This window comes from Falco punctatus (genome assembly GCF_963210335.1).
Source record: "Falco punctatus genome assembly, chromosome: 8".
Classification (NCBI taxonomy): Eukaryota; Metazoa; Chordata; class Aves; order Falconiformes; family Falconidae; genus Falco; species Falco punctatus.
The window spans coordinates 14,221,033-14,247,330 of record NC_137588.1 but is presented as its reverse complement, the minus strand read 5'-3'; the positions used below and the strand labels follow the sequence as shown (position 1 = coordinate 14,247,330).

The 26,298-nt window shown below is 40.2% G+C and overlaps 1 protein-coding gene across 3 annotated transcripts in view; it reads left to right on the top strand.

Moving 5' to 3' along the window:
- The window catches only part of CREB1 (cAMP responsive element binding protein 1), a 56,988-nt gene that overhangs the window by 19,601 nt on the left and 11,089 nt on the right, over window positions 1–26,298 (top strand). Inside the window, exons 2-6 of one of the 3 annotated variants that reach the window (XM_080400213.1) lie at window positions 14,841–14,897; window positions 15,974–16,095; window positions 19,517–19,663; window positions 21,580–21,680; window positions 24,912–25,054. In XM_080400213.1, coding sequence (XP_080256339.1) covers window positions 15,982–16,095; window positions 19,517–19,663; window positions 21,580–21,680; window positions 24,912–25,054 — 505 coding nt within the window. In that variant the 5' untranslated portion in view covers window positions 14,841–14,897; window positions 15,974–15,981. The remainder of the gene's footprint in view (window positions 1–14,840; window positions 14,898–15,973; window positions 16,096–19,516; window positions 19,664–21,579; window positions 21,681–24,911; window positions 25,055–26,298) is intronic. The other 2 variants (XM_080400212.1, XM_080400214.1) reach the window with 2 other exon arrangements.

Below are 26,298 nucleotides of genomic sequence, written 5' to 3'. Positions count from 1 at the left end.
AATTATGAAAACCTGAGCAATCTGCAGTTACCTTTGTACACCACTCAGCATGAAGGCATTGATAACTCTTTTCTTCTTCACAATTTTTAGATTGCTTGGTTGCACCGCAATTAAGAAGGTGAGTGAGGACAAATACAGCACCTTCCATTTTTCCATGTTTCTAAAATAGCCTTTCAGCTGTACAGGAGATGAAGATGTGCCAGGGTCTAGTTGGTCTTCTAGGTAAAAAAGCATTTGAAAACAGACAAGGATTTTCTCATTCTGTGCTGCTGCTGTTTTTCTCTGGCAGTGCTGGATTTAGAATATCCCATGCAAAGTGGACGGAATAGGAAACTAGGTGGTGAAGGAACCACGTAAAGGAAAGAGGGTAGAAATTTGGAGGAAGTGTGTTCCTGTTTGGATCAATGTATATGTTTTATATATATGTAAAACATACACATACATACAAGTTTAAAGTAGCACTGATGCTTGTTAGGTCAGTGATTTTGAGCAAAGTGCATAGGTACAGTGTTTCTTTTACTGCTTAAGATAATAAGCATACCTTTTTTTCTCCTGAGAGTATTGTGAGATTTGATGTTTGTCATAAATCAAGGCCATTACGTGAAAGATGGAAAAATATTTTGAAAGACAGGAGAGTCCTGACAGTTGCTGTTTTGGTTTTCATTGCATTTCAGTCAATCTCTGACATGAGACTGTGCTAGCTACTTTAGACAGAGCTGCAGGAAGCATTATAATGAACTATTTTGAAGCTACCTTCGTGCAGGAAGCTGAAAAAAATGTCTGCCCTTGATGTTTTCACACTTTGGAGGGGAGAGTTCAAGTGATGTGTAAAAATCTCTGATCCTCTAAGTGTTGTTCCAGTGATAGCTTGTTTGGTCAATGAGGTTATTGGCAAATTTTTTTTCCCTCCATTTAGAAGAACTGTAAAGCTGGGTCGTATTTTCCTCTTTTGGCAGAAACTTTTTCAGATAGCTTTCTAAACTTAGGAAAGATCAGGTTCTTTTCTTGAGCAGACTCAAAAAAAACCCCAACCTAACCTGAGAAATCCAAGAATTTCTGAAGTTTGTCTACTGCCTGATGGACTGAAACCATAGTGCCACACACCTTTTTTTGACAGTAATATTGGCTGAAGCATACTCCATGTCTGGTGATTTGTTCATGTCTTCTCCATTGCACCAGTACAGATGTTTGGGCTACTGCATGGCAGGCCTGACGGGAAACAGTCCAGCAGGGTGAGGGGTGGGGAGCCTGATTATTTGTCACCTGGATAATTCCCTCCCCTGGTTGCTGCATGGCTGCACAGTAGCTGTACCAGCATAATCAGGGGAAGGAATGGGGCTGGAATGAGCAGAAAGATGAGAGCAGCTCAAACAGCAGTGCTGCTAAACAAGAAAATGCAGCCTACGTAAAAAAAAATTATCGCTGTGTTTATAACTAAGCTGGATGACATAGGTCCTGTTGTGGTTCCTCTTGCTGCAGCCCTGGATCATTTAGCTAAGTTTAAGTTTTCATGTGCGCTAAATGGGAGCAAATGAACATGAGCAGCAGCCTTTCCCAAACTTTAATATCATGTATACATACTGTTCATTGTGCTACTTATTTACTTGGCTTAAATACCTTTTGTGTGTTTTTTTTAACGTCTGTCATGTTATGTTCATTTCCTCAGTCCTGTTCTCATGTGTTTTGTTCTAACTTCTAACCTCCTGTTGCTGTTCTCTGCAGCTCTTTGCCACAACTTCTTAATCATTTCTCCAGCAACTCTGCAACCTCCTGTGACATTTTGGTTCCAATAATAACATGCACTTTTCTGATAGGTGCTACCCTTACTTTTCTCTTGTTCAGTACTGCTGTTGCAGTATCAATTGAATTTTGCTTTCCCTTGCACCTTTCCTAGGGCTTGAATGTAAAATCTTTTCTCATTTAGCTTATCTTTCATACCCCATGGAATAATGGATGGCAAACATTATTTTTTTGCCTTTTTCTGATGACTCTTCTTCTGGCTCTCTGTAGCTGGCCCGGCCTCAGACTCTGCTGGTGCCTGTCCATTCCTCCAAGTGACATGCAATATGAGCAGGGTTTGTAAATTTATGCCTTTGTAGATTGCAGAGTGCTTTCTCTTAAAAAAGAAAGCCTAGGGCGTTACTGTAAAAGTAGGACCCCTGCCTGTCTTCGTGAAGGTCGTCCAAATCTTTCTCTCTTGTGCTGATAGGAAAATTCTGGGTGATACCAAGGGAGGGAAGATGTGGAAAAGGGCACTGTGTATTAATGCTGCAGCATAATACCAACAGAACAAGTCTGTTGCTGTGGTTTCGTCTGAGCTGGTAAACTGTGTGTGTCTCTCAGGAGACAGACATCATACTCCTTCCTGCTGGCCTCCTCCTGGCTGTATGGTGTTCAGCCATCCCTTACATTGGCTGTAGTGTTGATTGTATGTAAGGTCTAATGAGCCAGTTCAAATCACTAACCCAGGAGAAAACTGTGCTTTTTTGTTAGGTTAGTTGTCTCCTCTGTGAGTGAGCTGAATTGGTTGGTGATTGAGATGCTGTAAGCACCAACACTGGTGCAAGTTCGCGGGGGGAGTATATGGAGAGGGTGGAGGGGGACGCAACTTCCTTCAGCATCAAAGAGCTGGGTCATCAAACCCATCTTGGGGAACTGCAGCGCATCCATGATCCACAGTGAAAGAAGGAAGAGAAAGGCTCTGTCCATGGTGATCAGAGCCACATCAGTTTGTCACAGCTGGGAAAGCTAGAACACAGTGTCTCAGTTGAAGGAAAAAAAAAACAGGGAGGGGAAGTTTCCCTCTTGAAAACCTGGTGACACCTGTGTGATTAAATTGGCTACTCCTTATCAGAGGCAGGTTTCGGTCCTCTCAAGAGGTTGGATCAGTGTAACTCCTGGGTCCTTTTCTTTATGAGAAGCCTTGTCAGGTGGGGAGAATTATACGTAACATTTCTTTAACCAAGCCCAAGTTGAAAAATGAAGCTCCAGAAGGGGTCCAGATCCAACCCGGTGGTGGAAATACTGTCAGTTGGCCCAAGGCGTGTGGGTGGTGAGCTCGTGTTAGTTTCCCTTTTACTGTAAACTGTAAACAGGCCTGTCTTCCTGATTTTAAAATAATAATTGTGGCTGAAACTACTAGCATGAAAATTTGGAGTGTATAATCAATGCACATTATCCTGGGATGGGTAGAGGAAGAAGTATGTTACCTGCTGCAGACAACTGCTTTGTCAGCGATATGGCTGTTTGAAAAATGCATCTCTCTGCCCAATCCTCAGAAAGCTAATGTTGACTCTGTAAAAAAGAATCATCCTGTTTCCAGCCTCCCACTCTTAAGCGGAGTCATCATCAAATCAAATCATCATAATCAAATCACAGAATATAGATGTTTTCTTTTCCTCAGCACCTTTGTTAACTTCCCACAGCCTTATGACACTTGTACCCCATGATTTGATCTACCTTGCTTTCATTGGTGGGCCTGGCTGCAGCAGGGTAGGCTCTGCTCCACCTTCCCTGTTCCAGCTCCTGCGCCAGTAGCATCGGTATGGTTGTCTGTGAGGCAGTGACATGAACTGGATCAGAGAACTGGTCCAGGATAAAAATAAGTTGTCTTTTCTGGTCTATCTGTAGGGCAAATTAGTTGCCCAGTCCCATTTACTGCACAGCCTCAGAGGCAGCTGTAAAGGTATGCATAAGAGGGAATCCAGAGAAAAGCAGAGCCTGAGCTGGCAGTGCTGCTAGCAGAAATGCTTGTAAGACTGTAGCTGCAGTGGGCAAAATGGGGGTTTTCTTTTGTGTGCAACACACTGATGCAAAACATGGATTCTGTTTCTTTCTCTGGCTGTTTCTGGTTCATCACTGGCTCCCGTTGCTTATTCAGGGTCATCATTCTGCCCTTCAGTGTTACCAGCAAGTCACATCTCTGTTCCATGGAGACAGGTGTGTTGCCCACAGGTAATGCAGGTCTTAAACTCCGATTAAGTATTTGAGAACCAAGACAAATTGTGCTGGAGGTGATACTTACGCAGAGTAGGTCTGCCTGGCAGGTATATGAGAGGTCTTTCTCATTTAAGAAGCTCTCCTGCACTGTCCAGGCAAATATGAAAATACATGAAAATAAATCAGAATCCACTCGGTAACATTAGTCAAAATTATTTTACTACAAAATTTGTAGCATTTACTACAAACTTCTGTTTCAGTTGGTTTTTAGGGAGAGGGCTAGTCATAGATTTAATTTTGGTGTGTTAAGCAAGATGTGCCTGCTGTTGCTTCAAGACTAATTGACCAAGCAACAATGATTTCAATATGACCAGTAAAGCCAGAGCAATTTTAGGATATAAGATATATCTAAGTCTGAGCTGTGGCTTAAGCCTCAAATCTTTTGGTTTTAATGTTGCAATAAATTTTGTGAATAGGATGCATTCAAGAGTTGGACAAGGGCAAGGTTTGTAAGGAAGTGCCGTTTTTCTTGTGCATACCTGGGCATACTCTACGGTAGCACTCCCAACTGCAGAAAAAATTCAAAAGTTTTCACTTACTTGAGACAGTGGAAGCAAAAAAATAGTCTATATTGCCTGTTAAGAAAGAAACAAAGCGATTAAACCATAACAGAAGTATGTTGTTTGTACAGATACAGGTTATTTTGAATTTCAGGCATTTGACTTTATAAGTGGTAAATGTCAGCTTTGTATAAATAGTTCAGTCTATCTTACTTTCAGATGACCATTTCTAAAGATAATCAATAAAACAGTGAAAGTATTGGTCTGAAACATCTATTTTGTTGTGGTTTCTTTCTGAACTCACTAGAAGTGTTGAGTTTTTTTTAATTAAGACTTTCCAATGTTTACCAAGTTATATAACTTCGAGCTCTTATACTATGGGTTGAACTCTAAAAATACTACGTATGTTCCAAGCATCAAACAGAATGAACAATGTTTGTTTTAATAGTTTATGCCTATAAAGCTTGCAGCGTAAATACATGAAATGGCATTTTTTAATTAATTAATCCTTTAGTCACTGTCATTCAGAGGTGGGTTAGAAATGCTAGCAGTGGAGCTGTCCCTTCTCACCGACAGACAGAATCTCAGCACAGACACAAATTCTACCTAAAATTCTCTTGTCAAGTTTAACTACGCTGCTAATAATACCTGAAACTCCATGCCTGTCCTGAATTTCTTGACTGATTTGGTAGCTTTCTGAAACAGAAGAATGGTATAAAAACAAGTGTGATCTGTATCACTTTGGGATTCCAGCGTCAGACCCTTTTCAATCTGCAGTATTTTGCTGAGGTGACCCACAGTGTTTAAATCTCAGGCTTTTTTTTTTAAATTTTTACATGAACAAACCAAATGGATGGTGACATTCAGATATCTAATTTGACCAAACAAAAAACTTTACCTCCTGACAGTTAGCCTCCTCTTTATAGAATGGAAAAGGAAACATTTACTTTATTCATGGGAGAGTCCCCTGAATTTCTGGGACTTTCCAGAAAAATAAATTTCAGAATATATTTTTACATTCATAATGCATTAGAGTGTCATCTTTAATCAGTGTAATCTTTAAGAATCTTCAGTCTATTCTTATGCTGCTCTGATAAATGTGATGCATCTGTTAATATTTTCACACTGTAAAATTAACAGAGACTGTGGAAACATTTTGGAATAGAAAGATCTCAGGTAATAATAAACATGCTTATATGCTTATCTGTCTTTAGCACATTCCTGCATGTGCTTCCATTAAATCATACCTGGTAGGTAATTTAAATTGTTACAATTAAGGAAACACCTGTATGGAGGTAATTCCTTTCTCTGTTACAGGTGTAAGATTACTGTATGTTGCATTCTTGTCCCTTGGGCTTGGAGCACTCAGGTTAACCAGACTGATGTGGATCTGTGTAATGCACTTGTTTTTAGGTTTTAATAAGTTGTTCCTGATTTGCTCTGAGCGCCAAAAGAGAGCTGGATGATCTTCTATATAATTTCAGAGTAGCTTTAGCTTTGTTCACTTAAGCATTTGTCATGTACCCAGTGATCAAGACTGCATGAATCTGTACCACATATATAGAGCAAATCCTATGCAGGAGACACTTTTTAAAAATACCTTCATCTTAACAACATCATAGGCCTACTTCACTCTTTCTATGAGACCAGCTCTGTTGAGCAGTCAGTCATGGCTCCTGCAGTTTGCTGAGAACAAGTTTTAGTAGTTTCCCCACCTCAGAGTTAGCAATTTTTTTAAAATATGAGTATTTGTAGAGTCTCTCCCTACAGAGTTGCATGCTACCAGAGGTTTGGGATTGCAGCAGTTCCTCCAGCTGATGCCTCTGACGTGGGATGTTTAAAGGTTGCTTGTCATGTGGACAGAGATCCTTAGAACATGTCAAGCCATTGTCAAATACGTCTTGCAGCATTTAGGTGGTTCTTATTCTGCCAGAATGAATGATGGGGCAGTGAAAGACAGTAAGAGGCAGAAACTCATGTGGAGGAGAACAAGTATGATCTCTCTGAATTGCTGTGGCAGGTAAAGTAGAAACCTCAAGTCCTGACAGGTCTACCTAGTGGAAAAAAGGAAAATATGCACCTTCTTAGATGGGTCTTACCCTGGCTAACTTGGCATAATTTTCTGCTCCGAACACTTCCATTGGTGGTAGGGACACAGTCCTCTTTTCTGCCATCATCTCCCATTTTCTCCTTGTCACTGAAGAAGGAGAAGGTCTCTGTCTGCTTGCAGAATCAGCTCTCCTTTCTGTCACTCTGGACTGCCTTAGCTCTTCTGCTTGAACACCTTCACAAGCCAGTGTTTGTTATGAAAGGAGGTGGCCCAAAAGGCTCTGCTTGTTGACCAGCGCAGCAGGATAAATTATTTGGCATACGTAGATAGCTGGGTGGCACCAGAGCACTGTTTCTAATTTGCTCACTGTGCCAGCCAGGTTCAACCTACCTCCTTACACAGGGGTCATGTCGCTGCTTTAGCATGGCGCTGAGCCCAAGCTAACTACCCGTACTAAGAGGTAGGGTGTACCAGCTTGGGCACAGGGCCTCATGAGCAGAACAGAGATGTTTATCGTACCCATTGCTGTACTTGCATCACTTAGGTTCAGGCTGCGTTAATGCACCCCATGGCTTTTAGATGAGTGCTGGTTCATGTCCAGCAAGCTTTCACCACAGGCTGAGCAGGTGTCGTCCCCACCTTGCAGCGTGAGGTACCTGCTGTTTGCAGAAGTCAGCACTGCTGGTGAACTGCAGCGCCTAGCAGCATCACAGGGGCTCCCCTTTTGAAGAAACAAACAGACAGACAGACAAAGATACTTCACTAATCTTAGTACCGATGTAATCATATCTTCCTATTTTAATAAATACTGCCATCAGACTAGTGTGTAGTCACAGTTTAGCATTGAAGTTAGAAGTGCAAGTATGAGAAGTGGCTGGCTTCATGTCAGTGCAGTCAGTTGTGCTGAGAGGTCAGCTTCAGGTCTCATGCAGTCATTCATTCCTCAGTTCTCCACTCGCTGCTGTTTAAGTCAAAAGCAAAAGGAGAGTTTGACAAGGGCCAAAAATTAAACCTCGTCATGAGTGGCTATGCTGATTATTTGCTAGGCCTGTTCCAACTGCAAAGAGCTTGTTTCTGGAGTTCATCATGTATCAGTGGGAGCGTTAGCTCCCGGTTGCCATTATAAAAAATCATTTGCTGCCTGCATTTTATGTGGTGTTTAAGATGTCTGCACACAAATTATACTGTTCAGATATGCTGTTCTGATAATTTTTGTGAAGTAACCAGCAGCTACACATTGCAAAGTGAGCCGCAGTGCTTTCAGCAGATACGTGGAGAAGAGAGGCACTTATTTTGACAATTTCACATAGTTTCATTTTTGTGAAAGGAAAACTTCTTTCTACAGTTACTAGGAGTTGCAAGAAATCAGCATAGATTGAAAACTAGGTGCTTTTTATGTTCTAAAAATAATGTTGGAGAACAGATGGTAAGCTGTAGTAAAGTGTGGTCACTTTGTATGTAAATACTGTGCATAAATATGGTATTGGCAACAAGTGTGTAAGAACTACAAAATGTGCTGAATTCTCAGAAATGAGCAAGTTCTCATTAAGTCCTCGTGAACTGATTGTAGATACTGCCCAGGACATCCTTAAAATACCTGGTTTCTCCTAAATTCAGTTTGCAGATATCTTTCAGCTTTTTTGTTTTGGTTTGGGTTTTACTACACGTATTCACTACAGGTGTTTATAAGTAGTTACAATAATTCTGTCCTATGTTAAGGATCACAGGTGTAAAGTATGTGAATTAGTCTTTTAATACTGTAAGTGCATTCAGTATGAAGACAGAGCATTTATAATTAGAACGTATTTATAGAATCGGTTTTCAGTAATCATAATAGTAGTTACCCAATGATTTTATAACCTTTCCTGGATTTGTTTTGACATTTTGTTTTGTCTAAGTGAAGTCTGACAGTATTTTGGGGGAATTTCTGAATGGAAGGGGGTAAGACAGTGGAGAGGCATTTGTTTGCTTTTCATTGTTAACGCCTTAGGACATGCTTCCTCTGGTCTTTCCACTCAGCCCCTTTGCAGAACTGGTGTATTCACATAAGACCCATCCCAACTATTAGATAAAGTTAGGGAAAAGGTGGGGTTTGTAAATACATATTATCAGTAGAATTAAAATAAGTAGTTTTGTTCTTTCTAAGCTGGCTTCACCTTTACTTTTAGTGCCCAGTTCACAGTCTCAAAAGGAAAGGTTGTAGTTCAGTTAGGTTCCTTAATTCTATATTGAGCAAGAAAAGGCAGCATAGATTAAACATGATTTAAATAATGTTCGTGTACCAAGTACTTGTTGGATGCTCTTGTATTTGTTCAGAGAATCTGTGATGCAAGAAATAAATTGTCACAATCTCTTAAAAAGCTTGAAGGCAGAAACACTAGATACTAGTAAAATGGCAAGAGCGTGGAGTCAAATCAGAAAAATCAATCAGTGAAGTGTTTATAAGCAACTTTCACTTGCACACCTTACCTGTGCATACTGATTCACCATCTACGTGATAAATATCAGCTTTCTTGTGTTACGCTAACAGAAGACAGTATCTAGACATGATCACTGATTTGGGTGCTCCCTGCTGTAGCTGTGAGATCAGGTGTTTGGTCTTCTGCCCTTGTTTTAAAATGTGCTACTGCTTTTTCTTTAGTGAAAGGGAGATTCAGCATGCAACACAACTGATTTGTTCTGGTACTTTAGTCATTTACATACCTGAATCTGTTAAGTATGAGAAATTTTCACTGACTTTGGAAGTGCAGCTACAACTGCACTAGAAGTTTTGTTGGAAAAGTCATGAGCCAGAAAAGTTTCTTACACATAATCAAGGCTCCTGGTTGCATTTCTTCTGTGATCTGTATGAAAATACTACATCATTTGCCTTTCTTGCATTGGCTGGTACACTATGTATTCAGTCAGCAAAGAGTTGTCAGAAACTTCTCAGAGTGTCATCTTGGTGGAGACAGAAGTGGGACTAGAGGTATTACATTCAGGTGATGGTCTGATTCTGCTTTGTGCAAGATCTCTTTACAGTGAGATTCAGTTTTTCTTGGAAGTTCAAGATCAAATACTTCAACTTCAGTGACAAGAAGAATTTTTCCAGCTTTTTATTCTTCGGTTTGCCTGGCACATTGCTGTGTGTGAATGCAAATAATCTCTGCAAATACTCTTCCCCATTTTTGATGTTTTCAGTGGAGTTGGTTGTCAAGGCCATTCTTTTACATCCACTTCCACTCGGTTTGCCAGGCCCTTGCCCAGCCGTGACCCAGAAGCTGGCATGATCGTTGAGTGTCAATGTGGTGACTCGTTCAGAGAAGTGGTAAAAGGTAGATTTAAGACAAAGCAGCAAACATAGGTTGTGTTCACAGTGTGATGCACAGTCCTGTCACCCGGAGGAGAGGGCAGGAGGAGCAAATACCCAGGGTGCAGCAGCAGGGGCAGTGCCAGCTTGGGATGACAGAGAAGCACTGACATAAATTGCAGTTCCTGTGCCAACCCACTGTAGTCGTTAGCGACAGAGAGAGATAATTATGGGCCTGTCTTGTCCTTTTGAGCATTTATTACTGGTTATTTGAAGTCCCATGTGTTAGCTGTAAATAAAATTATTTTTCGTTCAATGTTTTCAGTCTGGCAGCCGTTGAATGGAGTTCATAAAGTGGCTGTTGAGCTGCAGCTGAAAGGGCTGCAGATGCTACAAGGTAACAGTGGAAATGTTTCAGATTTCATGTGAATGTTCTCGGTACTTACACTGGAAAGGTGAAAACAAATAATAGCACACGAGTGGGGTTTGATGACCCTTTCAGTCCTTTCATGGTGGATCTGTGGCTTTATAAAGCCACACGTAGTAAATACAGAGTGAGTCAGATTCCTGGAACTTTGGACCGTGGAGCTGTATTTGCTTCCTGCACAATTGTACTGGCATGCCTGCTATGAATAAAGCCGAATACAGGGCTTGAGAAGCAGGCATTGCCTCCATTTCCCTTCCATCAGCCCCCTTGCTGCCCCAGTCCTTCGCTGCCATAAGCAGCTGGGTGGCTGAGTATTGAACTGGATCAGGAACCTGATGTGGCTGCAGGTGACGGCTGGTGAATGTCTGAGGATGTTGCACAAGTTGGTCTCCAGGTGGGCGTAAGTTTGTTGGGTCTCTGCTCTGCACTGTTTTTGGAGGCTGTCATGTTGTTCTTCAAAACCTGGGTGTGTAATTCAATAAAATAAAACCAGAATTTGTATCTAGCTATGGAAGAGAAGGAGACTTTAAAGTGTGTCACTTGGTAGAGCTGTGCTTGCTTGTGAGCGGGCTGTGGCAGTACGTCTGAGGTGTAAAGCGAACTGTGTTGCCTCAAGGTGTAGTTATGTTGTATGGCCAATAACTGTCAGTGTAAGCATTAACTGATAACTGAATTGTCACTATATCACTAAAGACAGAAAAGGAAGGCTTGCAGGGAGAGGCATTATGTTTTACTGTGCCAGCTGTACAACTGAAAAGCACAGAAAGCTTTGGGGCATTCATTTGCGTTTTTAAGGATTAGAGATTGATTTAAATCCTGACTCATGATGATTTGTCTTCCTTTCAGATCTGCACTTTTTTTGGTATGAAATAACCATAATTTGGGATATTCTTGGGTATTGTTATCCATGTGCATGTCTTAACACCTGTTTGAATCCTGATAACTTGCTTATCAGCAGCAGCATCAGTGCTCTATTTGTGCAGTACATAAAGTATCAATTTTCATAATATTTAATACATATTTGTAAGTTTTCATTTTCATACTTTTAAATTTGTCACCTTTCATCTTTGCTGTTCTTATAATCAGACAGTGAATGTTTCAAGTTTACTTACCCTGTTACCAATATAAATTATTTTTTGTTGTTTGAAGCATTTTTCTCTCTGGAGTAAGTATTGTATTTCTATCTAGTCTCTTCATACAGCAGATTTTCATTGCCCCAAATTTTTGCTTTCTCTGCACACCCAGGTTCCACAGAACTCATTTTGAAGATGGCTCCTAATGTCTGTACTGTCATCCAGCTGATGTATAGGGTCCATCTATACAAACAAAGTTTTTAAACATTATGCTGTCTCTTATTACTGTTGCAGTGTACCACTTCAGCTTTTCTTACCATGGATGCATGTTAAGCAGAAATCTGAAGTGAACTATCTGCAGTAATGCCCAGGCCCCCTTTCCAAGTTTACACAACTAACAAGACAGATTTTTCTACAGTGTGTGGTTCCATTTCCCTGCAATCTGCAACTGTTTGTGTTTATTAGCATCTGTCTTCAGCTATCATGGTGTAAATTGAGCTAGTATAGTTAGTTATCTTCCACTGAACTTCTTTCTCCCAGTCCTGATTTGGCTAAAACAAATTACTGGGTGTCAGCTGAATGTTTAGCTTTTTGGCTTTTCACCTTCAGAGTTTCAAATCATTAGTAAGCACATTATTAAGAAAGTATTAGTAAGTATAATAATAGCTGCTTTGAACTAATAAAGAAAATGTGTATTACATAGAAGTCATGAGTTAAACCATCTCTAACCAGGTGATCTCATCAGCTCTCTTAACCTGTGTTCAGAGTTCATAGCCAGTTGCTTTAGGCAAGCATACTCTGGTTTTCCAACTCTGGTTGTTAACAGCTAACTGTTCAGTTAGTTTCGTTTAGAATACTTGGTTCAAGATGAACTACAGCAGTTATTTATTTTTCCTCAAAGTGGGAGTACAGGTACTCTCCTGACAAGATGGAAAGTAATCTGGAAGCAGGGAGGGATGAGAAGAAGGTGTGCTCCCTCTGCTCCTGTATGCGCTCCCTGCCTTGGACACATGTTCCCCACTGGGACACTTTCAGATCCCTGCTTCCCTTCGAGATGTCGAGGTGTGGTGGCTGCCAGGGAAACCAGTGCCTGGGAGCAGGGTGGGCCACTGTGAACAGGGCAGGAGGAGCAAAAGGATGGTGCGGTGGGGTGGGCTTGAGGACCCACAGCGGTACTGGTCAGCTAAGTTTGTCTAGTCTAGGGGTATATGAGAGCTTAGAAAGGAGGTAGAAAGATTGGCATTCATTTGTAGGTGTGGGGAGGTTAAGGTTTCAAACCAAACATCATTTCATCTGTTACATTGTAAATTACAAGAACTAATAGGAATTGACAGCCTTAATTTCAGCCATCATGGTCTTAATCCGAACACACAATTTACTAAGTATTTATGTTCTAGGTGCCTGCTCTTATATATCTTGGCAATCTTAATCATACTGTACTGTTAAAGTTAAAAATAAAACAATGTGGTAATCGTTGTATCTGGAATATGATGTTGTGATGCTAAAAAATTGATTCCTTCTTTTCCTCACAAGTTACCGTAAAAGGTAGTAGTGAAGGTGTTAGAATACAAATAATGTGATGTGTAAGTGCAAGGTAAATGGAACCAAATTCAAGAGTACTTAGAACTTGTGAATAACACGAGACTAAGAGCTTATCCAAAAACTACAAGTAATGTTGGACACTCATTTAAACTGCATGTGTTAAGGTGTAAATCTTGCAGGCAGCTTCCTGCATTGTTTGGTGCTTACTGTACATTATGAGGAGGTTCCCTTTAGGTGTTTGCAAGTCACGTTAAGAATTTGATTGCCGACATTTTGGTGTTGTAGAGGAGGGAGCACCCCAAAATGCTAATGTTTTTGCTGATTGCATATGCAAAAGATGATGCAGGTGTGGAAACCAAGCTTGTAAAACCAGAGGTCCTTTGCTGAATAGCGTGTGAGAGAATTGGAAAGTCTTCCTAGGAAAATACTGCATTTATCAGCAGGAATTTGGCAACATCTACCTTTGCAAACATTGCTAAATACCTGATTCAAGAGACTTCTCACTTGCACATTTCATCTATTTCTAATTCCATTTGTATAGCAACTGACTCCATACTGGAGTAATGGTTTCTATCAGCAAACAAAAGCATTATTAGTTTTGAAACATGAATTTGTAGCTGGGGAATTGTTTTTAAAGTTCTTTTCAGATACTTGGCTGGGAGATGTTGCGAAAGATCTGCTCCTCAAATGGTTCCGATGAGGTAGTGTTTTGGCTGGAGTCACCATGATACATGCATCGGAATTGGGAAAAAGTTGTTGATTTTCTTACCTTGGACCAAACTGGCTGATAGTTGCAAAAAAGTGATAAAACCAGATATCTCTTTAAAAATTATAAAAATCGAAGAAACCTACAGTAGTCTGGTTTGTAGTTTGCACTTGCGAAAATGCAGAATGCTCAAAAATTTGGCGTATAATAGAAGACTAAGACTGTTACAGTACAACTGGTGTGTTAAAGTTCTGATAGAAAGCCACTTAAACTGTTGTCATTAATGAAGTCTTTAAGAACTGTTTGGTAATATATATTGCAAATAGTAATAGTGCATGGGTTTTCTTTTGTGCTTTCTGGGAGATGAAATGCAGCACAGAGATTTGGTACAGTAGGAAAGAAGGGGGGGACACAGGCTGTTCTTGAAACTCTTATAAAAATAGTAACATCTAGACTACTTAAAATGCAGTGAGTTTACAATTAATTTCTTTCATGGCCAGTTGACCAGTATATGCATAAAGGTAGAGTATTGTTTATCTGTGAGCATTTGTCAGACTAATACCTAGTTTATGTGGGACAAAAATCATGGCAACAGGGAGAGGCATAACAAAATCCCAGGTGCTTAGAGGAATTTTAATTACTTTTTCCAAAAATTTCTAAATTGTATGTCACTATTTTTAAGGAAAATCAGGTTTAATTCTTTTCCTTCTTTTCATTTCCTAAGAATTTTTAAAATTGTGTTGGAACTAAATATTTGGTACTTAAACATTTCACTGTTCACACACACACACGCTCATTTGAACAGTGACTTTTAATACTAAACATACGGATTTTGGTTTGTATATATTGACTTGCTTTCTTTTGATGTGAGATGCAGCTACTGCTTTGAAATGCTGTTTTATCTTTTTTTGATTAGTGATCGTTTACTGTAAGACAGAATTCCACATTATACTCTGGATTGAAGTGTGACTCTACTGCTTTAGGCAACACATCTCCAAAGAGTATTCTGTTTCCTGTAATACTGTAGTATAGTCTGCACCGAAATGGAAGTTTCCCTGACTTTGTGTTTAAAGTGAAATGTCTTGAATGTGGTCATGGTACTACCACCTGTATTGACACTTCTAAGTCTTTTCCCGGGGAGGGGCGAGGGGGGTGGTCGTGGTGGTGGTGGTGGTGGCAGTAAAGTTTAGCAAGGAGAGGGGCATTTCTCCTTCTTTCCACCTTTCTTCTGATCTGAGCATCCTCTGCCTGCAGGCTCTTCCCCAAAGCAGAAATGCTCTACTGGTTGTTTTGCTCCAGCGCTGAAGACAGGTATGTGCTGCCCTAGGGTAGCCAGAGGCCTGAGTAGGTTGGGCAGCACAGGGTGGGACACAGAATAAATATTGTGGCTATGGACATTCTTAGTATTTGATATTTGGAGTTCTGTATAATACAATGGTATTGCTGTATCACCATTGGGAGCATTTCCTTGTATTTTGAAGTCATTTTTTATATATTAAATCTTTCCATACCAGTATTTAGAGAAGATCTGAAAAGTAATTTTTGCAGATCAGTGCAGGATTTAACATTCATTGCACTCTGCCTACATGCATGGTTTTGGAAGTTATGCAACCTCTTTTTTTATAGAGTTTCGTGTTATGGTGATCTCAGCTTGCTCAGTTATTGCTTAGAAATACAAGTATATTAGGAGCTATATATGATAGAAAACCTAGGTCATGACAAACTACTATGTACCTCTAAATACAAAAACATCTATTTGCAATAAGGTTCAAGTAGAAATGGCTTCCATCATTTACGTATACTGACTTTAAAACTGCTGAGTAGAGAAGACTCAAGTTGCTGTGACATAGTCACACAGTCTGGTTGTGGAAAGAATTTGCATGGAGATGTTGCATATTTAGTTCAGACAGAAGATGACTGAAAACTAAATGCCCAACACAGAAGCAATTGCTATTGGTTATCTGCAAACTGCAGTTGCGGGGGAGAGGGAGGGCTGTAGCAGGGCATCTTGTCACCTTGGCACTGAAGGAGCACCCTTCCTGACAGACTGCCGGTCGTTATTCCAAATTCCAGGGGTACTAGATCATCATAGTGCGATTGCTCAAGCAATTTTTTTAAGATGAGCAAAATGCATTTTTTCTGATCTCATTATTGGAGGAGACTGGACCTGTTTTTCAGAAACATTACACACAGAAATATCAACCTGAGAGGCAGACACCTGGCATGAAAAACATTTGCCTGAATGCTAATAGTTTGGCAACAGTTTAATAAGCAAATGAAAACAGTATGTAGTAATGGGAACTCAGCTGCAGTGATTGCTACCAGATCCACCAAGAATAATGGACTTGCATACCAACCCAGACTTACGACAAATATTGTGATTGTAGGTAACTAAATGACCATGGAATCTGGAGCAGAGAACCAGCAGAGTGGAGATGCAGCCGTTACAGAGGCAGAAACCCAACAGATGACAGTACAGGCACAACCACAGATTGCAACGTTAGCCCAGGTATAAAATCATACGGTGTAATAGTTTTACCTATTGGATAATTTTTTTAAAAGGGTTAATGTCTGCTCATGGGCCTGAGAGAAGGTTCCATTGATATGATTCTGAAACAGGTACAATGTATAGTTCCTTTAATATTTGTCTTCACATTTTTAAAGCAGTAGAGATTTTTAACTTCCCATCACACTAGGCTGGTTTTAGTCCTGAAGAACTGTATGTGTGTAAACTGTAATGTTAATAGAATAATGAATGAAAATATTTCTAGCATTCTTTACCACAACCATACACTGAAAGGTATTTTTTTCAAAACATGTAATTTACTGTCTTTTTCATATTGACTGGATTGTTTTGCTGTTATGCTTTTTGTTAGAAACTTGTCTATAGCAGTCAGTTTAATTCTGAAGAAAAGAAACCAAAAATATAGATAAATAATCAGCAAATACAGCATCTTACCAGAAAGGATTAGTATTATAAACATTATAATCAAGTGGAACAAGCTGGCATTTGACAGCTCATGTTACCCTGTTGTCACCAGAATTTCACAGAATTGTTGGCTGTTTAGAGAGACAGTAGTAGATCGTTTATTATCCTCCAGTTATTTTGGAGAGACAAGAAATGCGATCCCAGCTACATCTCTAATTTTGGAACCTGGTTTCATTCCTGGATACAGTGATGGTTGGCAGAAGCAACTCCATTGTGTAAATGAGTACAGAATTTGTTCATCTCTCTTCTGTAACCATTTAATTTTAAAACTGTTTGCAGTCCACTAAGAACAAACAGGTTTTTTATATCTCGGGAGTTTGGGGAATTGAGTGTCTTGTAAGTGGCACAAGTGTTAAATCACTTAGCATTTTATAAATTATTAAAGTCATTGCACCTTTCAGTAAACCAGAGCTATTATACTTCCATTCAAGTGATAGTATAGGGATTGGAGCTGTTAAAATGCACAGGGTGATTTTGTTGAGTGAAGCTGTAGTGTGAATTTACAGGCCACCAGCTGCCCTGCACCAGCTTGCCTCTTTGGGCAGTGTTCTCACTGTCTAACTTAGGCACAGGATGTAGGTGGTGCGAATAACACTTCAGTGTGAACTGGGTGGAAGTACTTTATTACTCTTGCAAAACCAGTAAACTGCTTCTCGCTTGCTGTGCATTAAGATTTAGTCCAGAGAAGCAAGAATGTTTTAAATTCTTGTGTTAACATACTAACCTCCAGGCAGCTGAATTTACAAGTATGTAGTGGGTTGAATGCAGTTTACTCGGGCAAAATTACCCTGGTACTTGAATGAGAATTTTTCCAAGTAAGAAAAATCTGTACAGCTATGGTTAAAATCCATGTGAACCACAAAGAATGATGTTATATTTTTCCTGATTTCCTCTGTTGTCATTCACTGTATTATTTGCACCTTAGCTGTTCCCCTGGCTTTATATTCCTTGTGAAGGTGATGTAACAGTCTAAACATAATTCTTTGCCTTGTTCACATTGGTGTTACATTATTACAATGTTTTTGATACATGAAGTGGCAGTGTTTGGCATTAGGGAGTGTCCTCAGAGGCTTAGACAAATCTAAATAACTAATTATGTCAATTTAATTCTTTCATTATCTCTTGTAAGGTCACCCCTCTTGTAAGCTTAGTTTAATTGCTGCATTTTTACTGAGTTCAGGGTAGTTTTCAGAGTCAAAAGGAAACTCGTTCCAGTTCCACAAGGTATGAGTCAGAGACAGCTGCGGAAGTTACACTCTGCTGTTGGCTTAATCCGACCACAGAGCGGCCTCCAGTTGATCAGCTTTGCTGTCATTGCCAGGGACTGTTTAGTCAGACATGCATTATTAAAAAGGTTGCTTGGTAAAGGAATATCATTTGCCAGAGGGAAGTGCGCTCATGTTAATCTCAGCCCGGGTTTCTCTCAGATGTGAGTTAAGTACCACCGTGTAATGCTGCAGCTGTTTTCCTGAAAAAGGAAGGTAAAGACAAACACAGATTTGTGGATTTGGGAGAGACATACGTGGAGGAGAGAGGTCTACATGTAATTCCCTTTATTTTTGTTGTTAAGCAAGGTTCCCTTGTAAGCAGTGGATGTTTATGGAAATTCAGAGATCAGCTATTGCAGCTTTTTGAGAACCACGTGCTCGCAGGGACAGCAGAGGATTTACTTCTGCGTCCAGTACACAGACGCTCTTTGAGATTAGACAGGACAGCAGTGCAGCCCCTTCTGGCATTGTAGCTACATGGATCGAATTTCTTGAAAATGCCGTTGAACACCAGAGGATTGTTAAATTTTCAGAAGCTGGGTGTCTAGAAGACCTGCCTAAGGTCTGCCAGAGCAGCTCACACTTGCCTGCAGTCCTCCCCTGAGGGCTATGATGGTGCAAGTCAGGTGCAGATGGAGGGCCATGTACACAGGTGCGGCAGCCCTGGTACCCTCCTACCTGTCAGGAGCCCCCCAGCCACGAACACATGCATCGTGTCATCGTACAGCTGCTGCGTTCTGGATGCACACTGGGGCACCTGCCCAGCCACCTAGCATCCTTTAGCCGCCCATAATAGTTCTTGTGACTTGCCAGAGTGAGCCTTCTCTGCGTGATTTGAACAGCTCAGTATGGATGTCGCTGTCCTCGGAGCCCCTGCACAGGACATGCGTGGCTATGTATGCAGTGGTACCGACTGTGCTGCAGTCTTTAGCGTTTCCCTGTTGGCATAGCCACTATGCCTCCAGGCCTATGCTGGAGAAACAAAGTCGTTTAGGAACTGAAGGTTTAAAATGTGGGCAATTTTTCCTCAGAAATAACTCTTAAGGCTAGGGTTTCTGTTGACCCGTTACACTGAATCACAGTAACTGCCTACAAACCATTTGTTTTCACTGCAAACCCACAAGTTCTGTGTCTGAAGACATGGTCAGTTTTCCTCATTTAAACGGACTGTGCCAGCTACTTAATACGGTTTGTGTCTAGAAAGTCTGAAAGCTATGGCTCCCTAAAAATTTTAACTTCTTACATCTGGCAAACACTTCGCATTTTCTTGAGTGAGAACAAAAATAGCTGCACTCCCATATGTTTCTGCCTTTGACTCAGCAGCGTCCGTAGGAGTACACCCAAGTCCTATCAGTATCTAACTGAAGTAGGCGAAAGGTAATAATGTGTTTTTATTAGGTTACCTCAAAATAGAGGTAGTTGTGTTTTTCTCATTCTTGTCAGTGGTTTTACAAGCAGTGTTTTGAGCCTGCAGAAATTCTGCATTAGATTAATTTGTAAAGTAGGTCAGATGTTGGGCTTAGGCAGGTCAGGGGGTTTTGTATTACACTGTAACATTTGGGTCATCTAATTGGGCTCTAGAAGAGACTTAGTTCTTTCACCAGAAAGTGTTCTTGGTAGTGAAATAAGATTTTGCAATAACCTAATTTACGCTCACTGTCTCTTCTTTGCAGGTATCTATGCCAGCAGCTCACGCAACGTCTTCTGCACCCACGGTGACCTTAGTTCAGCTGCCCAATGGGCAGACAGTTCAAGTGCATGGAGTAATTCAGGCTGCCCAGCCGTCAGTTATTCAGTCTCCACAGGTCCAGACAGTTCAGGTACTGACTGAAGAAATTCCTCATATGTGAATTGGGCCTTGTGATAGTCCTGCCAGTTCACTGGTTTCTAATGTGTTTGTGTCCTGGATTGTGATTTTGCTTATATAAACTTTAAGAGCATGTTGAAGGCAAAATCTGTACAGTATTTGCTACTCTGTGACTGTTTTTTTTTTCCTGTTCTGGTTTAACCACTTTTCACTTTCAAACGTTGCTGAGTTTCATCTCCGGCTAGAATGTTGTTGGTGAGTTTAACAGCTTCATGGTTTTTCTTACAGTATTACTCTACTTTTTCTCTCTTCTATATTTTCATACATCTTTATTGAGTAAGAGTTCATGCTGTTCTGAAGTCAACAAAAAAGATTTCTTTTTTTATAATGTAATCTTTAATCAGTAATGAGACTGATATTCTGGGATGAGAGTCTTTGCTATTGAGAAAATATTTGCATTGGTTTATAGAACAGATGTCTGTACATTAATAGTCCTTAAAATAAACCTATCAGTCCTCTCATAAAAATGGTTTTAAAATTTGCCTGTTGAATATTGTTTGCTTTGTAAAGCTTTATCATTTTCTCTCCTGTAAAGTAAGACAGATAATGCGATATGATGAGGTAGCTTGAAGACAAGTAGTCTGAAATCTTTGAAACCTGTAACTTTTGGGTTTTTTGAACCACTTTAAGCTCAGTGTTACTGAACGCAGAAAGAGAAATTGCTTGGCATACAGCAGCTACACAGGGCAAGGACTATACCTCATTTCTTTGCTCTTATTGCACTGAACTCAAAAGTTTAATTTAAAATCTAAACATTAAAAGTAGACATTTGATACAGATACTTAGCTGGATATTATTTTAAAAAATACTAAAGCATGCATAATTTAAAACTAGGCCATTCTGATAATCATCTTTGTTTACTCCTTGTCAGCTTTAGTGCTGAGTTTGTGGCAGGCTCTACCCTCCTCAGCTACTGGAATCAAAAGTTTAGAGTTTTAGTTTATTGGAGATGAGCAAGTTACTAGCCCAGAGGTGGAAGACTGACAATGAAACCATGCGTGGAATTCACCTGGCTCAGTGCAAAGCCAGCCTGTTTGGATATTGAAAACCTGGTAGTTCACAGTCAGCCCTGGACATGTTCAGGCCCCCTATCTGGTAACTGTGAGATTTGGGCGCCAGCCAGCTTTTTGAGCCTTTAGGAATCTTCCCTACAGTGCATAAAATGTCAGGCTGTGAGCTATGTTTCTCACACAGGCATTTTGCGATTCACTAACTATTGTTAGCTTTTGTGTATTTGTCACATGACTATAGTCTTTAGGAAAACAGTCTCTGCTTTTATGTATTGGAGATGTTTTAAAATTTTTGGCACACTTCAAATTTAAAATTATTCAAATATGATTGATGTAAACATTTCTGTTTTCCTTCATAAACCTTTGTCTTTTCTTAGCATCATCACGTATGACATTCTTCTGACAATCCCCCCTTCCTGCCAAAAGGCAGTCTCTCTATACCTAATTACTTACAAACTGCTGTTTCTCAGCTTCACTATTTTGTTAGTTTCTGAATGTTTCTATCTTAGTTTGGTTTTAGTTATTCTCTCCCTAAATTTTACTTAAAAAAAAAGTATCTTTGTTTTCTTAAAATGGGTGGAAACAAGGGATCATGGAAAGCAAAAAGTGTGTAGAATTACTGTTTATATTTTCTTATTGGAGTATTTAAATTATAAAGGACATTCTCACAGGTAGATAACTCACCATGATCATTCTTCACTGGATCTGTTACTAAACAGCCTGCCCTTTCTGTTCATTGCCTAGGCAGAAGCACTGTAGAATACTTGGGTTGTAGCGTGTTTCACAGGATGTCAGCATTTCCTGAAAATAAAGACATTGGAAGTGTCTTGTTAAGTTTTATTGCTGTTCTTATTTACAGATCTCCACTATAGCAGAAAGTGAAGATTCACAGGAATCAGTAGACAGTGTCACAGACTCACAGAAACGAAGAGAAATACTTTCCAGACGACCCTCCTACAGGTATGGAGGTTAAAAGCAGAAGCATTTTGCTTGATGGGTGGGTTCTTTGCATGGGGAGGCAAACAGTGTGATTGTATAGTTATTTTTAGATTTACTGTTTAACTGAAATCTCTCTTCTCCGATGACTTCCCATGGAATAGGATGTAAAGAGAGAACCAGATAGGAGGAGGAGGAGGAAGAAACCTCAGCTGTTACACTTTGTTAAGACCGAAGTGAGCTGAGGATAAGCTGAGTGCCATATTTGTGAAACATTGCAGTATTATTGTGCTAGGTGCCTTGGAGATAGCTTTAATGGATACTTAATACATGGGAGACACTGAAGCTTTGCAAGAAAGTGGCTTCTATATAATTGGTATTCTGCAAAAAATCAACTGTGTTGTTTTTCATTATTGTTGAAATGCTAGCAGCAATAAAACTTAATTCCTTTCTCCTTTTCAATAAACACGTGGTGTTCTGTGGCTCAGAGAGAATTTCTGCTTGAGCAAAATTGGTTGTGTTTACAGTTTAACTAGTCAGGGTGGGAGTTGAATGTAGTGATAGGCATCTAGTACCTTTAGTTGTCTTGGCAAGTACTTCTGCGGTAAGAGCAACTGAGGTATGCCCCTTCACATGGTGTTAGTCATGTTACTTTATTAATTAAGCCCTTGTACATCTTTTCCTGGTTGTACTAAATCTCACTTTTCATTCTTAATACATGCTAAATAGTATTAAGGAACAGCTCTGGAGTTCATCAGATTTTAAGCGACCTGTGGATTCCTGCTGCTTCAGAAAACTCAGACACTCCTTTTTTCTTTATGAGCATAGCCTTATACAGAGGGAGACTGTAGGCCTGAGCATATCTCAACGGGGTTTTTTTTAGTACTTGCAGATTATTTTTTACCTTCTCCAGCAGCCTTCAAAGCCGTTCTGCTGAAGATAGTCAAAATCACTGTTGAAGATCCCTAGCCATAATAGATCTGGGAAGATGCTTTTATTTGTGAGGAGCAGTGTTGCTGACTTCAAGGCTGCCACAGACTTCCTTGCAGTCTGCTTCACCAGTGAGACACTTGCTTTTACTGTACATGTTTATCATGAGACAACAGAGCTAAGTAACCAAGCAGCAAAATTAAGAAGAGGGTACTTGTGCATGCTCATTTCTCATTGAGTGGACTCCTTTGCACGCACTGTTGCCACACCGCAGCCTCTGTCCTCAAAGCAGATCCTGTTAACTCAGCAAAACGTTGTAATTGTAAAACCTGTATACATAGCTCAGACTCTGGGCCTGTGTAGGGGTCATGTCAGAAAGGCTGAGCCATACTGATGTGATTAGTGAATTCCTGGTCGGCATTATTCAAACTGCTGTAACTGCTTACAGAGGCAAGATAGGTGCAGACAAGTTCACAGAATTGAAAGCTGTATCTCTTCCTCAGAAACTCCACTTTAATGTTTTCCATGTCAGTTCATAGCTCCCATATTTGTAAAGCTGCCACCTTACCTCCTATCTTAAATCCATCTTTATGATGGCAAGGATAGGTTTTAACCACCAGATTGTATCTGACATGAGCTTAAAAAGTGATGAGCTGTGGTTTCTTCTTTTGTATCTTGAGCTGCTTCGGTTTTGTTCCTTATCCTCCCTGCTCTGTCCATATTTTCAGCTGTTCTGTCCTCCAGATTTTTTGGTCTAGCACCTAGGTTGCACACTCTCTGGATGGGAATTTTTTATTTGTCCAAGTAGTGCTTGGCACAGTGAAGGGCTTGTGCAATCATAGAATCATGTAGGTTGGAAAAGGCCTTTGAGATCATCAAGTCCAACTGTTAACCCAGGACTGCCAAGTCCATCACTAAACCACATCCCTAAGCACCACGTCTACATGTTTTTTAAACACCCCCAGGGATGGTGATTCTACCACCTCCCTGGACAGCTGTTCCAATGCTTGATCACCCTTTCCGTGAACAATTTTTCCCTAATATCCAATCTCAACCTCCCCTGGTGTACTTGAGGCTGTTTCCTCTTGCCCTGTTGCTTGTTATCTGGAAGAAGAGGCTGACCCCACCTGCCTACAGCCTCCTGTCAGGTAGTTGGAGAGAACAATAACGTCTCCCCTGAGCCTCCTCAAGGTCCCTCCTGAGCTTCCTTTTCTCCGGAATAAACAGCCTCAGTTCCCTCAGCTGCTCCTCACATGCCGGGGTTCTTGCATGCACACAGAATCAAAACAGCAACAGCAAAGCTCTGTTTGTCAAGTTGCTCAGCAGAGTGACTGCTCTCCCCAAACAGCACCATACAGATGTTCTGGCTCCCAAAGCTTTAGGAGCCTTATTTAAGAAATGAGTATTGTCTTGGAGCTTGGGGTCTACAGCTGTGTTTGCTTCACACTTTGAGTTGCAATGAGAGTCCACAGGAAAACACAGAATTACAAAAAATGTTGTTCTAAGTAGTGTTTTGCAGTGACAGACTAAGCCAGCAGTGAAAAGAGCTTGACAGTCTTCTGAGGGACAGTGTTTGGTCTAAACGATGCTGATTGCAGTAACTGCTGTGGTCAGTCTTACAGTCATGTTCAGTAGGGACCTGTAGCCGTGATCTTTTAGTTTTGGCTTTGGATAATTAACCCATGGAAGTAATTAAACGAACTGTTCTTTCCTTTACCCATGCTAATCTCACAGCTTTCTCAGGCAGGACACCTGTAAATGTAACTGTGACTTTACTCAAGCACTCAGTGTTGCCTCCCGGGCAGGTGTTACGTTATAAGCTGGTTGCTCTTTACAAGCATTTGTGCTGTCTGCCTTTATACTCAGCTGTCTGGCTGAGGTCTTTATGGTCTCTGAGATGGAGCAGTTCCCCTAATGTAAGTGAGGAGACAGGTTTTTACATACTTTGCTTTCTTCAAATCTTCATGTGGCTAAAAGCAGGAAACAAGTAAAAATGGATGAGAGAGAAAGAAACATGTTTTTAAGAAAAAGGGAAGGTTGTGATAGCTGTATCTTGCATTGAGAAGAACCTGTTGAGAAGCACCTGTATCTTGTGTTTTGATAAGCACAGCTGTTCTGTACTGGCTCCCTTGCCCGTCTGTGCATGGCACTTTGAACAATCCTCTCCAATAAGAGTTTGAAGATAGTGCGAGTTTTTTATTCTGCACCCATATTTTCCTTGCTGGCTTACTGCACTTTTCAGTTTTATCCAGCATTATGTATCAAATAGACTTTTTTTTTTTTTCGATTTTTATTAAAATCTCTACAACACACTGTCTTTGCCAGAAAAATTTTGAATGACTTGTCCTCAGACGCCCCAGGAGTGCCAAGGATTGAAGAAGAAAAGTCTGAAGAGGAAACAGCAGCACCTGCCATCGCCACTGTTACGGTGCCAACTCCCATTTACCAAACCAGCAGTGGGCAGTACAGTATGTAGTCTGAATTTCTCAGTGGTGCTAGTAAGTGGGGATGAGAAGATGAAGAACTATTATTTCTGTAACTGTTTGGACTAGGACAAAGCAGGAGATGAAAATAAGATTACTTTAATTTGACTGTTTGATAACCATGCCTTTTAAACACATTCTTATTGTAAGTATTTGAAGTGTTCAATTAACATTCCTGGGACTGCTTGCCAGTTAGTGCAGCTAATGCATCCTGAGGCAAAATATAAACTAACCATAATGCTGTCATAAACTTTTTCACTTCAGGAACCAGATGAGGTAATTCAGAAGTTTCTTTTTTTCCTGGCAGATTATTAATGCTGATTCACAAAATTGTAACCTCATCAATAGAGAAAATATTACAGTCTGCAAATACGTTTTTAGAAAGTCCTGAAAAAATAAGAACTTCATCAACCTTATGTAAAATGCGTAATAAATATATGTGTCCATGTTTTCTTTATTCATAAGATTTTATAGATGTAGTCTTTTGATTTAAAGGATTGAGGATACAGCAGTAAAGCTAGAATTCACATGCTGTCTCACACAAACACACACAGTATTAAATATACAAAAATGAGAAAGGACTACTTGTTTACATCTTTCTATTAACATGTCTTGAAAATTTTGTATCTCTGGTTACTACTCAGCCACTTTGCCTAATATCTTACCTAATTTTAGGTAACAAACTGATGTCGTTAACTCTGCTTTCCTGCCATAACTGTAAAATAACTGCTTGTGCAGATACTTGAGATTCTGATGTGTCTGTATATAGGAACACAGTGAAATTCTGTGGAATCACAAATGAGGGGTGGTGTCTCAGTTCACCTGGAAGGCAGGATTGAGGAAAGGAAAAATATCCAGCAAAGTAAGACTGCTTGAAGGAAAAAAAAAAGTGTGATACTGGACCTTTATGAATGAAAACACTGCTAGGAAGGTGCTGAGGAAGTTGTAGAGAAGGGGGGATACAATCAGAAGAAAAAAAAGCCAAAGCAAGAAGAAAGTGAAACACAAGATGGATAGTAATAGCAGCAGAGGAGACTGAAGGGCATAAAGCATGGAAGAGGAGAGGAATTTCAGATGAGAAGAAAAAAGAAGGGACTGAGGAAAAGATCTAAACCAACCAAGAAGAAAATCTTAACTAACAAAAAGTATTCCTGGGGGAGGATGATAGTTCTTCTGTGTGACGCTGTTTTATCAGAGAAACTAAATTGTGTTTTAGGCTGTGCTTTTTG